The following is a 14,524-nucleotide window of genomic DNA, read 5'->3' on the forward strand; positions in this document are numbered from 1 at the left end:
TGATAAAACTCCGGATAGTAGATCAATTCAAACACAAATTGCAAAGAGATAATAATCAATCTGTAAGACTTAGCACGAATTGCTCATTTAAGGTAGTTCTGAATTCAAACCAAACTTACAAGTCATTAAACAAAGTAAATACAAAATACCACGCAAACAATTTAAGGGAAGTGTTTAAGTTTTTTGTCTTTCATACAAGTATTTGATATACATATATACTTAAACGAAAACGTATATTCTTTGTTTAACACATGTATTGTACGGTACCACTTGATAACACCATTTATTACTTTTTGTAAATAACTAATTGAAAATATTAGCCTTTTTACCTTATGTTAAAAACAAATGCATAGCAGCATTTTCGCATTCTAACAATGAACAAATGAATAGTAACATTTTTCATACAAGCATTTTTGAAAACATATCAATAGTACAGTTTTACATGCAAAACACTCTAAATAAATACGTACATCTTTCAGATTTGACACTATTTATAAATTTAAATACAATTAATAGTTTGCTTCATACGTTATCAAATATATACAAACGGTCATCTTAACCAGAAATATGTATGTATTCACTATTGTAGGCTATGAGCTTTATTGTTGAAATAAATGATGTTGTTCTTTTTGTTGTTGTATTTGCAGCGAAGAAATTGTTCCACTTGCATCAGACAAATAAAAGGTGTTCTGAAACAGGTTCAATAACTGTAATTGCATATACCCGTAAGTGTGTGTACTCAAAAAAATAAATTATAAAAACGCTTGTCAAATAAATTAAAGTTTTTATTTTTTTTATACAATATATTATATATTATATAAAAAAATGCAGTCTTATGGGATCAAATCATTTTACAAGACAATATTTAAAACATAAGATGTCGACACATGATTCGCCTATGCGTAACCCTTTTTACTTTTAAAGATGGTTGAAAAAATACTTATGCATTGCACGAAACTCTGATGATACTATTGATGCTATTTCTTTCAAGCTTTAAAAAAAAAATTGTATTTGATAGCCGTTTTTTGTTTCATTACATCTTGCATCAGACATATACGGTTCTGTTGATCTGATCTGTATACAACGATTGACTATTTATATGGGTGACTTAACTGCAAAGAATTATCGTTTACTGGTAATAACTTTGAATAACGATGCTTTGAGGTTATGTTATATTGTACAATTAAATTTTTCATGAATAATTATTGGCTTAGTATGCGACTAGAAGCTTCTTGAACAGTTATGCCTCACGTTGCTTTATGTTGACCATCCCAAGGCCGTGGCCTCAGTTTTTCCCATGTGTGTGCGTTTGTTATTTACCTATGTGTCTTGTCTACTACGTGGCCCCAGTTTTTCCCATATTTCTGCGTTTGTTATGTACCTCTGTGTCTTGTCTATTACGTGGCCCCAGTTTTTCTCATCTTTCTGCGTAGGTTATGTACCTCTGAGTCTATTGTCTTCTACGTGGCCCAGTTTTTCCCATCTTTCTGCGTTAGTTATGTACGTCTGTATCTTGTCTACTGCGTAGCCCCAGTTATTCCCATCGTTCTGTGTTTGTTATGTACGACTGTATCTTGCCTACTACGTAGTCCCAGTTTGTCCAATCTTTCTGCGTTTATTATGTACCTCTGTGACTTGTCTACTACGTTGCCCCAGTTTTCCCCATCTCTGCGTTTGCTTTGTACCTCTGTGTCTTGTCTACTACGTTGCCCCAGTTTTTCCCATCTTCTGCGTTTGCTATGTACCTCTGTGTCTTGTCTACTTTGTTGCCCCAGTTTTTCCCATCTTCCTGCGTTTGTTATGTACGTCTGTATATTGTCTACTACATAGCCTCAGTTTTTCCCATCTTTCTGCGTTTATTATGTACGTCTGTGTTTCGTCTACTACGTGTTTGTGCTTCGCTGTCAATTGGTTCCTTGCCATAAATAAAGGCCTGCATTATGTAAACAGATTTTTCTGCTCTTCTGGTGGAACTGAAATTTTGCTGTATGAGAGTAATATATGAACTGTTTGTTTCATTAAATTGTCCGTCTGCATTGTAGTTTCGTTATCGGTATATTATTTTGATTGGTTAAACTAACTGTTGATTAATAAATAATGAATACATTGTTATAAATGACTTCAGAGTTTTAAATTATAATTTGAAAATTTTTATTAGCGTACAAAAAGCGGTCATACATGAATAAACACTATGAGTGCGTTTCACTAAGCTGCGTACGCAAATAATATCCGTACATATATGCGTACGCAAATCTTGGTCTCAAAAACGCGTTTCACTAAACAGCGTAAGTTAACGCAGTGCGTAAGTTTTGTCATAAATTTACGCCAGATATATACTTCGCGTAAATCAGAAAGATTGGCATAACGCCGATCTAATGGTTGCCGTTGCTGAAGCGTTAGCAGTACGCGAGATTCGTCCTCGAATATTGCGAGCACGAATCAACCCCTTAAGTTATCTAATGCCTCAGTCAAAAATAATCCGGCGTTATTTTCCGCTCATCGGGCTGGCGACGGCCGATGATCGCACACACATCGGGTCATTATGTAGCATCGGATTAATTTTTATATCACAGTTTGTTTTACCCGACATCGGGCCCGGGAAGGAATCGAGTTGAGATCGAAAAAAGATCGGACGAGCAACGAACGGTTATGGCCCAGCGTGCGCCCGACATCGGATTCATTGTACGTGTATCATAACGAGCATCGTCCGGCGTCCGTTGGGCATCGTGCGTAGGGCCTCCGGCAATCAGACGGTCGCCGGCCGATGTATATGCCTCTCGAAAACACCTTTACTTTTGCCGATACACGTTCAATGAAACCAATGTCGGGCGATCGCCGGGCAACGTACCTGGTACGTATTTTCAGTCATTCAAAGTGCGTAACTGGTTTAACCAATAATACAGTTGAGTGTTTAGTGTAAGTTAACCTTTGAATCAAAAGGAAGTCAATCAAAAGAACCTTGTAATCAAAATGGCGGCCCATCGTGTTCGTGGCTCGAAAAAGGACTTTTCAAGCGAACAGCAGCTTCTGCAGGAAGAAACTGTATTATCAATATATCAATAAAGATAATCTTATGATGCTTCTAGACTTATTAAAATAATTGTAGGCGATCTCATCGTCACAGCGATTGAAAAGTAAGAAAAGAAAACCAAAAATCATAGTGGTTACAAATTGTCTGACATAACTCGGAAATCATGGAAAGAATATTACCATTGGTTAATCATTAATATAAAAGAATGCCCAGAAATAAAACTAAGCTGTAAAATTTGAAATGATACAATTTATTCTGTTTTATTTATTAATAACAAATAATAATTTATTTTTAGATTAAACACGCCATGTCGTGTAAGTACCTGTTATCGAACAGCACCTAATATCGGACGTTTTGTTTTGGTTCTGTATGCACATGCGCAAAAGTGCGCATGACGTCACATTGATAAACAAATGGTCACACATGAAGTCCATGACCTACTTGCCTACTTAGCTTGAAACAAATGCGCCAAAAACAGGTTAAAGGAATGCATTTATTGTTATTTACACCGTTTTGTGTGTTTTTTGCTATTACTTTTTGAATGCATTTATCAAAACGTGCATTTACACACCAAAAATCATATTTCCGTTTGCAATTTTTATTTCAGCAGACGCAGATTTTTTCGCCGAGTCCGGGTCACGTGATTGTCATGTGACTTTGTATATACTGGAGTAGTATTTATGAAGTGTCGGGTAATAGGTTATGTTTACATCGGCCGCCATTTTGTTTTGTCTGCTAGAGGTGACAATAATCAGGGAATCATTGTTATGAATTCTTGAAGGTAGTTTGCTGGAAAACTTTACAGATAAATCATTCAATGATTGAACTGTTAGTCATTAGTTAAAACTAAATGTTTTTGTCATTTTAAGTGTTGCAATTTTAAGGTAATTGAACGTAATTTCTTAGGTGTTCGATAACTGGTTCGTCCACCATACTATGTCAGTTTTCTATGGAATTGAAAAATACCCCACAATATTTATAAATACCCTTTATGGCTGAAACAAAGGAGTAAAATACCCTTTAACAAAACCATCAGGGGGTAAAATACTCTTTAGACTAAATCCTTATCTTGAGCTCTGGTCGTCGGTAGACTAAATACTGACACCACAAAACAAAACTATAAATACCCGTTTTCTTTCTTAAAGTAAGACTTTAATTAATGATATTTCAAAAATTATAAAACATATAACAATTTGATTATAATTATAAGTGGTGTGGATGCGAAAGTGTTTTTTTTTATCAGCGATCGAAATTTAGTGTAAGAGGTGCATTAAATCAGTTATAAAACAAAGCCTTAAAAAAGCGCAATACATTACAATCTTCAAATATAGTTAACCAGGTTTTCCGAAGGAAAAAACTGGTTATTAGATTGGCGAATGCGGGCGGGCTGGCGGGCGAGCGGAACAAGCTTGTCCGGGCCATAACTATGTCGTTCATTGTCAGATTTTAAAATCATTTGGCACATTTGTTCACCATCATTGGACGGTGTGTTGTGCGAAATAATTACGTCGATATCTCCAAGGTCAAGGTCACATTTTTAGTTCAAAGGTCAAAAATGGCCATAAATGAGCTTGTCCTGGCCATAACTATGTCATTCATTGTGAGATTTTAAAATCATTTGGCACATTTGTTCACCATCATGGGACGGTGTGTCGCACGAAAGAATCACGTCAATATCTCAAATGTCAAGGTCGCCACGACTAAAAATAGAATTTTTTTTAAAACAAACTTACCAAGGGGGGTAATTTTGTTTGTTCATTTCAAAAGTTCAGTTTGAGTTTTCTCCCTTTATCAGACTTTTTTTCACAATGAAAACCTGGTTTTGTGACAATTTTGTCCCTTGTTTTTATTGTATTTTACATTGAATGAATTTTCGTTTCGTTTACATTGAATGAAAATATTAATAAATTTAAACATTCAAATAACAAAACGTGCATCCGGGACCTGCATATTTTACAAATTGAACTGTCGTTGCATGTACATGAATATTGAAAACTCTTTACTGGTGATAATGATCATTACAAATCAAGCATTTTATGATACCATAGATCTATACATTTATTTTACGCAAGTATTTTATATCCCTTTTATGATCAAACGTGATTGCTTGTTTTCATGGTGATGTTTCAAAACTGCAGTATTCAGAATTGTATTGATACGCAGATTTTTGAGTTGCAAATATATGTTCACTTAAAAATGCAATATTAGTCTAGCAAAAATTCATCACATGTTAATGATGTTATACTTTTACCACCAGCACCAGTTATAAGCTCCAAAAAGGAAAAAATACAAACGATAAAGAATAAATACATGTTTTCAGATTAAACACTGTAACTTAAATTTAGCAATGACACTACATGCTTAAATTGTATCAGTTTAATTTCAAAAAGGGGCTTCAGAAAAATTGATCGATCATCAGTTACTAAAAAGTTTATATCTAAATTGTTGTCTGAATTTTCTTTTGTTCCTTGAATTTTTGTGTTGATATGATTAATCTGGGGCTTTGCATGTTCAACCACTTACGTGTCCATTCCATAACGATTTCCCAGGCTTTTCTTTTGTCCGAACCAGTGAGGGAAACGGACAGATCACCCTCTAGCACGTCAAACTTGTTTTCATACTCGGAAACGAGCGTTTCAAACTCGTTTTTTGACCAATTCGTTTTCTTTTTCTTCGTTTTCACGTCCATTGTAACGATTGTTTACAGCGAGTATATACGATCTTGTCAAATATTTATTAATTAATATAAAGTGAGTAAAAACTTATTAAACATATATTTTTATATAAATTAACATAAAAGTTAAGAAGAACATATGTCGTACAAGCAAATTCGTTGAATTGATATCCCCCGCCAATATGCTTCTGCCATCTGGACACAAAAGTGTAATATTTGACACTCAAAAAAAGCATTTTTTCAAGATACAAAGGGCCATAACTCCATTATTAACAGATGGTGTACAATGCCAGTTGGCGTGCACCATCCTCTTATTGATATACATATCCATACCAAGTTGCAATGAAATCCGCCAAAACACTTCCAAGATATGGCTCCGGACACACACAAAAAGCATTTTTTCAAGATACAAAGGACCATAACTCCGTTATTAACAGATGGTGTACAATGCCATTTGGCGTGTATCATTCTCTTATCCATATATATACTCATTACAAGTTTCAATGAAATCCGCCAAAGCACTTCAAAGATATGGCTCCGGACGGACGGAAAGACGGAAGGATGGACGGACAACGCCAAAACAATATCCCTCCGCCTATGGCGGGGGATAAAAATGCTAAATAAACCAGATATTTAATTCTGAAATCGAAAAAGGCTGTACAGACGAATTCACCAGCATGTAAATCATGCATCTACGATGTGAATCTATATTTAGTTAAACGGTTAACATGTATTTTAAATTCCTGCAACAATATCTATTCATACGGCACACGAAAACTAACTAAAAAGACGAATGCTTCGGTTATTGTAGGAAAATATGTACGAAATACATTCGTCACAATCGGCTCGGGGCGCTAATTTGTCTTTGCTGCATGTTATGAAATTCGTCTTCAATGTATAATTTTTATTGCATATGTTGTGTTATTGTGACATATTTTATCAATATATTACAATTTAACACATGTACAAAATCATATAATCTCGCTTTACAGTAGATACTGGTGCAGACAATTACTTTCTTACGCGTTCGCGCGCACCTGACAGGCTAAACACTACAAGCAGCGTAAATTTTGCGCACATTTTAGTGAAACGGCGTACGCATTAATTTACGTTCGGCGTAAATTCTGTGCGTAAACCTAAAGTTGCGTAAATATACGCTATGTTAATGAAACGCACTCTATGTTCTTAATAGTTCTGTTACGCAAATCAATCGGTGAAACTTCGACCCTGCAAGTGAAAATCAAAGCAAAGAACTTGAGCGGATGAAATACGCCTTAAAATCGTCCAATAATCTATCTATCCAGCGAATTCCTCTAAATGGATATGCAAGCTCAATAAATTATGTTATGAAGTTTTGATAATCTTATCAATTGAACGCTAACAACTGCATCAATCGCACGTCGAAACGATATCGAGATTTGCTGTTTTCAAATGTGTTTTGTTAACGTTGTTTAATTAGGCACCTTCTAGTGCATTTGTAAAATTGAATGAATAATTTAAAATCACTATATTGTGATTTATTACATATAATTATTCATTTATATTATTTGTTACAACATGATTTCAATATGTTCTGCAGTAATAGTATCCATGTTAATTACACTAATATTAATTTACTGCCGTAAGAGTTACCATGAGAATTACACTAATAAACAAGCAAATTCGTCGAAATAATATCCCCCACTAAATTCACAAGTTTGTGACAGACAGACGGACAACGCCCATTATATATCCCGCCTTTGCAAGGGGATAATATGTTATGCGGTAAGAGTAGTCATGATATTTACACTAATTACTATTTTCTGTGGTAAGTTTCGATATGAGTAACACGAATTTATATGTTCTGCTGAAAGTGTCCATATGAATTACACTAATTAAATTAAACGTGTTCAAACAGGTTTGTCGTTCAAATGCCGACTCAGCAATAAAATACCTAAGCTATCGAGATTGATTTAAACACTTCACAACTTAAAAGCATTTTGAACCGACTGATAAAAACCTGTTAAATGCGACAAAACCAATTGTGAGTAAATACAACAACTAAACATTGTTTTCTGGATTTAATGCATACAACCACATCATTATCTGACAAATCATCCCGGGATGGATTCAGAGATGACAAGATACCAACAAAGTAAACACTTCTTAATCTAACTTTAACGCTGTTAACTGTATGTGCGTATTAGCTATTAAAGCAATATCACTGAACTAAAATTGTACATACCATGCATAACGAGAATGCAAGAAATATAGCAACATCTCTATAACCTTACTTTGTTCTTAAAGTATTATAATGTAACAATTCAACTAATAATTACCGTCCATAATATTGCTCCAAAATTCAACATCATCATGAAACCGTAATACTTTAACAAACATAAAGATTGAACATGTTACCCGATCATATAAATTGAAAACAGAGCTGTCAGACAGTACTAAGGATTGCCGTCAAAAATATTCAACTCAAAGGAAGGGTATTTTTCCTTCAGTTCCGAAATATTAATAAAACAAAACGGCTTACATGTTCCTATATATGTAGCGTTTTGTATATAAGTATTAACACAAGCCTGGGTCCTTTATTCACATAGACCCTTTGAAAAAAAAGTTTTCGTACCTTCACACAATTCACAGTTTGTGACAGTTGTAATAAATAAATATTAAATATCGCTTACCGGTGAATGCTTGACTTATTAATTTTGTAAATACAAATCAATCAAGTCATTTCACAAACCAAAGTTGATCTCAAAAATATCACTTGAGCATTTTAACACACCAGAGTTTATTGGAAATTATCTTTTACATTTTACAGTTTTAACCTAAGGTGGCCAACTGAACGATATACTAGTTCTAACCAAAAACTGTTTTTCATAAACTCGTTCGGTTGGACAGGTGTAAAATGAGTTAATTATTGAGCACGACAGATTTTTAGAGTTCACGCTAAATTTTCCTTGATCTATAATGTTGGTAAAACAGCATTTAAAACCATTGTACAATATTGGATGTGCAAATGTGCTGATAATACTAAAACTTGCCGTACTTAAAAGGTGTGCCGTTCTAAAATGTGATTGTCCCCATTAAATCAGTCATTTTTAAATCCAGAAAACAAAAACGAAGACCTTGCAACATGTTACACTTTCTGCAAGGAATTAATTTAAACGTAAGTTACAAAAGTAACTTTAATCAATAATTTGGGATTTCTTCATACTTTTCAAATTCAACCACAATTGAATTATCTTTCATCAATAATTCAAATTTCTTCATACTTTTCAAATTCCAACCAATTTGAACTTACAACTGGTACCATTTATTACTATGTAATTATTAGAACAGTAAACAAGTTATATAGTAACAATTGCCTAATTTTTCATTAAGTATTTAAATAAAAGTTATATTTATACAAATTAGAAAACGTTTCAAGCATAAACTTGGTCCAAGTTTATGCCTGAAAAGATTTCTAATTTATATGAATGTAACACTGCCGAAAATGGAAATCTTTTTGCTGCAACCCAGCTTCCCAAATGCCACATTTATCCACTGAAATTTTGGCACATCACAGAACAGAAAATAAGAGACATTCCATTTTTAAATAGCATCGTGGTTTGGATTCCGGTCAGCCTTGAAACTCCAGGCAAACTATATTCTACCAGAAAAAACATTGAAAGACTATGGTACCATAATCAATGATACATTACTGAACAACTGCTGTACAGTCATTTATCACAGAGTTACTGTTATATGAGTACACGTGTGTGGAATGTTAATATACACACACATTTCTGACAAATAAAAAAAAAAACATTAAAAAAATCAAACATAATAAAAACGGCACCAATTATGTGAACACATATCAGTTAAAAATATGATCACAATGCACATGAAATTGGCCAAAATTTGGCAAACTTTTCACATGACAATAATGAGCACATTTTGTCGATAAAAATGACTTGATATAAAGGATTTAAAAGGGACTAGTATACAACAACAAATTTTGGTCAAGTAAATAAAGGCACACCTTTCGGAATGAAATGAGATCAAATTTATAAATGCCATCATAATTTGATTTGAAATACATTCGGTATATTCCAGATTATATAAAGTGAAAGCACTATTCGTACCTCGAGTATACATAATTATACGTGTCTATAAAAATAAATAATCATCAGCACAATGTAACATGATATTGCACAAAATTCGTTTTTCACATTCAATCGCGCAAGTTTACCATCACTCAAGCCTAATCAATCACAGTACATAACTGGCCAACTAAATAGCTTGTGAAACAAAATACCTGAATGGTCGTTAGGCAAAAGCTAACAACAAGCAAGTTAATTGGCCAGCAGTACCAAATTTAATACTGCATCAGATTAAACAAGCTATTAAAAAACTCTGGATATACAATTTAAATGTTTACATCATAAAACATGAGTTTTGTGAAAGAAAACACTTCATAAAACATAATATTAATGTTTTATAGACATATTATTTGGTACTGGTTATTTAGATTCATTATTCTGATAAACACGCAAGATACAAGTTTGAATGTTTCTCCTGTTTGCATTTCATCAGGATCTTGATTTTTAAATCTTAAACATTATTTTGGCAAGAAAATATCAATCAATATTCATGACGGCAAATTGTGTACATCAATGGACTGTCTGACAGTAGCAAAATGTAACCTTATACAGACTGGCATTGAACAGAAATCAATACAAATGAACCAACAAGTACCATGTACACAAACACTGATAGCTAATAGTTTTCACAATTACAAACAGGTCAAAAAGAACCATTCAAGCTATTCTGATAATCTTAAATAGTAACAATGTTAAAACAATTTAATGAACATAAAGAAATGATGAAGTTGAGGTGTACAAAACCTTTATCCCACAATGCGCACATTTTCTATTTTCAGGAAAACAGAAAATCAAAAATAATCTTGTCATACACGTGTGGCCATTAATGAATAGTTCTTGTAAGTCTATGCACTTAATAAAAATTACCAGAAATTGGCTACATATGAATTAAGTTATGCACAACATTTACTTTAAAACTGGCATTCAGTTTATGTTAAGAGAGGAAATTACCTTACTGAAAGCAGGGCTTCATCAAAATCACCAAATAAACAAAATGACTACCAATATACAGATCCAACTTAATTTAAACTATTTGTTGTAATTGTTCTCTTTAAAATAGACCTTATGACTCTTGAAATAAGACGACCAAGTTAGACAATTTGACCATTTAAACATTTACCACTTAGATACGTATTTTGACGCATTTGTAGTCCCTTAGAAAGTTAAATTTAAATAAGTTTAATGTAGTTACTTGCAGGCTGTTCTGGTTTTTTGCTGTTTGCACATAGCTATTTTCACTTTGCTTCTGAGATGGAAAGGGACCTCTTTAAATATACCTTACAGTTTCATGGCAAATATTGTTGATGTTTAAATAAATAACTTAAGTAATTCCGACTCTAGAAACAGTGAGCAATATTTTAAAGACATGGCTAAGGAAATTAAAAGACCTTCAGTAGACTGTTATTTTGTTAATGTTTTCTTCAAAACATGCTCTTTTTTTACCAACTAATTGGGTGTAACAAAAGTTATGCCACCATGTAATACTGACAACAGAAATGAAAACATCATGGAAGACATTTTGTTGTAATAAAAATATCAATACATTTCACTTCTTCAAATATATACAATATTGTATAAGGTATGTCCAGTAACCATTTGAATGCTTAGTTGAAAATGTCTTTTTTAAGGTGAGATTCTGAATGATGGTTCAACAAATCTTCTACATGATGAATAAAAGACATGAAAGTGAAATATTAAACAAAATATACAACAATTTGTTCAGTTACCTGCAAATGCACATAAGAATTGTCAACTTGGTTCAGGATGATGTAAACTTGTCTCTGAAAATTTATACAGTACAAAATTGCTGGTGCAAACAGTGAAGGAGCAAATAGCAAATACAAAATGTGTTGATCAACTTGAACAGGAACTGTCAAGCTTATTAGAAAAAATAGCTCCATAATAAAACATGTCATGTTCATAAAAAGAACTTTAAAACGAAACATGACCTTAACAAAACTTGAAACAGTACATATTCAAAATATCTGCCATCATATTTAAAACAAATGTATATGTGGCATACCATTATGTCAAAAGTATTTACCAGCATATTTGTTAAACAAATGTTTATGTGGCAAATTTGATATGAATCAAATTTGTTGAATACAAAAAATGTGACATACATACTAAAGACTACTCCAACTTATGTCACTTACAAAAACAAAAAATATGGGCAGCACCCTGTGAAAACAGGGTTAAATGCATGTGCGAAGTGTCGTCCCAGATTACCTTGCACAGACCACACAGGCTAGTCCACTCAGGCTAATCAGGGACAACACTTTCCGCTTTTATGATATCTTTTGTTAAAAGAAAGTCTCTTCTCATCAAACATCTAGTTTAGGCGTAAAGTGTCGTCCCTGATAAGCCCCAGTGGACTACACAATGTAATCTGGGACGACACTTTACGCACATGCATTAAACCCTTTTTTCACAGAGCACGGCTCATATATAGTCCACAACAGGCCTCAACTGTCCCTGGACTATAACTCCCTTCAGTTCTACACCAAGACAATTTCTATTTAATTAAAAGTAATGATTAAATTACTTGTCCATAACTTATTTTACACTCTGCCAACTGGAACAATGATTAACAAATAAACACTGCAATAGAGTGAATACAACATATAAATCAGGAAGCATGGTCCATACACACATGTTCAAGAGTGAGCATGTTCTCACATTTATTGTCAGTGTTGTACTACCTGCAAACTATGACAGCATCAACATTCTGATGGATGGTTCATTACAAGTGTACACCATCTTGTAACAATACAAGCACATGAAAACAAATTTACATAAAACATGACTTTATTAAAAACTATTTTTCAAACATGATTTGTGGCTGTATGCTGAACTAAGAACAAAATCAAAATTGCTTTTTAGAACACTCAAAATGTGTGGGAAAATTGTTTCTGAAACACATCAATCATCTGGGTTTAACCCAATCAAATACAGTCTTTGACCCTTGCCCAAATGAAGATTCCACAAAATTTAAACTTCTTTAAAAAATAAAAACAGTTATACTGACAACAATTTGTGGCCTAAATATCTTCATAAAATCTCTCAAATTTCAAAGCAGGGTCCTTATGTTTTAAATACAAAAACTAGTTTTTTTAAATCACGCCATTAAAAGACCCCCACAAAGAGTGAACAAACGCAATCACGCTTTTAAGACCGTTTTAACCAACCCATTCTTGGACTTAAGAATATAGAAAAGTCATGGACTTGATAAAAATACCTCAAAGTCATATATACAACCTACAAATGGTGCTTATATTATCCACATATTGCTCTTCACAAAGCATTTTATAATTATTGGTGTTAACTGCCTTGCTAGCATTTACCTTTTTTTTAGCACATTGCAGTTGAAAGAATATTCTTTAGTATTAAGTCTAAGAATTATTTGGTCAATACAGCCCAGATGTGGTCTAGTTGCCCCCCCACCAGTCCGTAGAGCTGGCTCCCCCATAGGAGCCTCCGTAACTTCCCCCGTACGAGCCCCCACCATAGCTGTACACAGGTGGCGGCTGGCTGAACTGGTTACCCTGTCCGCTGAAGTTGTTGAACCCCTGACCCTTGGGCTTGCCCTGCTGCCGGTAGTCACGGCTGCCGAACGTCGTGTTGAACCTACAAGCATCACAGCAAGAATTGATGAACCTTAAATCCACCCATGAGAATTTTTACTACAACCAGAAAATGGTCACTTGTTATCATGGTACTTAAAGCAAAAGTATTTGGTATCCTAGACTGAAACTTTCATCTTTTTAACTTGTTTATACACCTATGAGCCTAATTTTGGTAGAACTGCCAAGCAATTCTAGCAAATTGTATTTTACTCTGAAATGTCCTTTATGCATACAACAGCATGAATACCAATGCTGATACAGTGGTTCACTCCCATGAAAGCTGAAAAAAAGCGTTGCGACATTACATATTTTACATAGTGAGCACTTGCAATAGCCAATTTTGGTATATGTACAACCCAGAGGAAACAGCTTCAGAAAATCACAATTAATATAGTTTGCAGTATTTTATTGTCTTTTTTAACTGGTAAAATCATAAGTTAAGGCTTCTCGGTTGTCATTATCATTTCAAGCAAGAGATTTTCATATACACCTTGCAGTTTGGCAAGGGTTTAAGCAGAATTCTATTTTATACAAAACCTCAAAGCTCCTAAAAAGCAACAGATTTTAAATGACTTCAAACAATTTGTTGGCAATTGGTTTCTAAGGACAACCGTGGAGGCTATACATGTTTTGGCAACATATACAGCAATACAATCATCACCACTCTCAGGAACCCCAACTCAGCACCCCCATACAGCTTTTAACACTCGCAGGAGTCCTGTAGTCTGAGACTCCTGGAAATGAGACTGGGACTCCTTGGTTTTGTGTCAAGGTAGTCAGTAAGACTCCTTCAATATTTTCTCTGAATTAATAAAAATACAATCCCCTGATTTATTCGTATATATTGCAAGCTCAAAATTTCAAAACTTTTGCGAATCCGAAAAGTATGCCAACATTACTGAACATATCAACAAGAGATGTGTTTGTCAGAAACACAATGCCCCCTATTGCGCCGCTTTGAAATAAAATTTCAATATATCATTTGGCAGGATAAGAAATGATCTCCCTTTTATAGCTTATTACTTCCCTTGGATTGTATTGTTTGACTTTTGACCGTGAA

The 14,524-nt window shown here is 33.9% G+C and overlaps 1 protein-coding gene across 5 annotated transcripts in view; it reads right to left on the reverse strand.

Annotated features, from left to right (window-relative positions):
* Positions 1-7,752: 7,752 nt before the first annotated feature.
* LOC127834955 (ATP-dependent RNA helicase DDX3X-like) overlaps positions 7,753-14,524 on the reverse strand; it is a 32,198-nt gene continuing 25,426 nt past the window's right edge. For all 5 annotated transcript variants that reach the window (XM_052361105.1, XM_052361104.1, XM_052361102.1 and 2 more), the window contains one exon: positions 7,753-13,465. In XM_052361105.1, the coding sequence (XP_052217065.1) occupies positions 13,267-13,465 (199 nt within the window). In that variant the 3' untranslated portion in view covers positions 7,753-13,266. The remainder of the gene's footprint in view (positions 13,466-14,524) is intronic.

Source organism: Dreissena polymorpha, chromosome 6 (assembly GCF_020536995.1).
Source record: "Dreissena polymorpha isolate Duluth1 chromosome 6, UMN_Dpol_1.0, whole genome shotgun sequence".
Taxonomy (NCBI): domain Eukaryota; kingdom Metazoa; phylum Mollusca; class Bivalvia; order Myida; family Dreissenidae; genus Dreissena; species Dreissena polymorpha.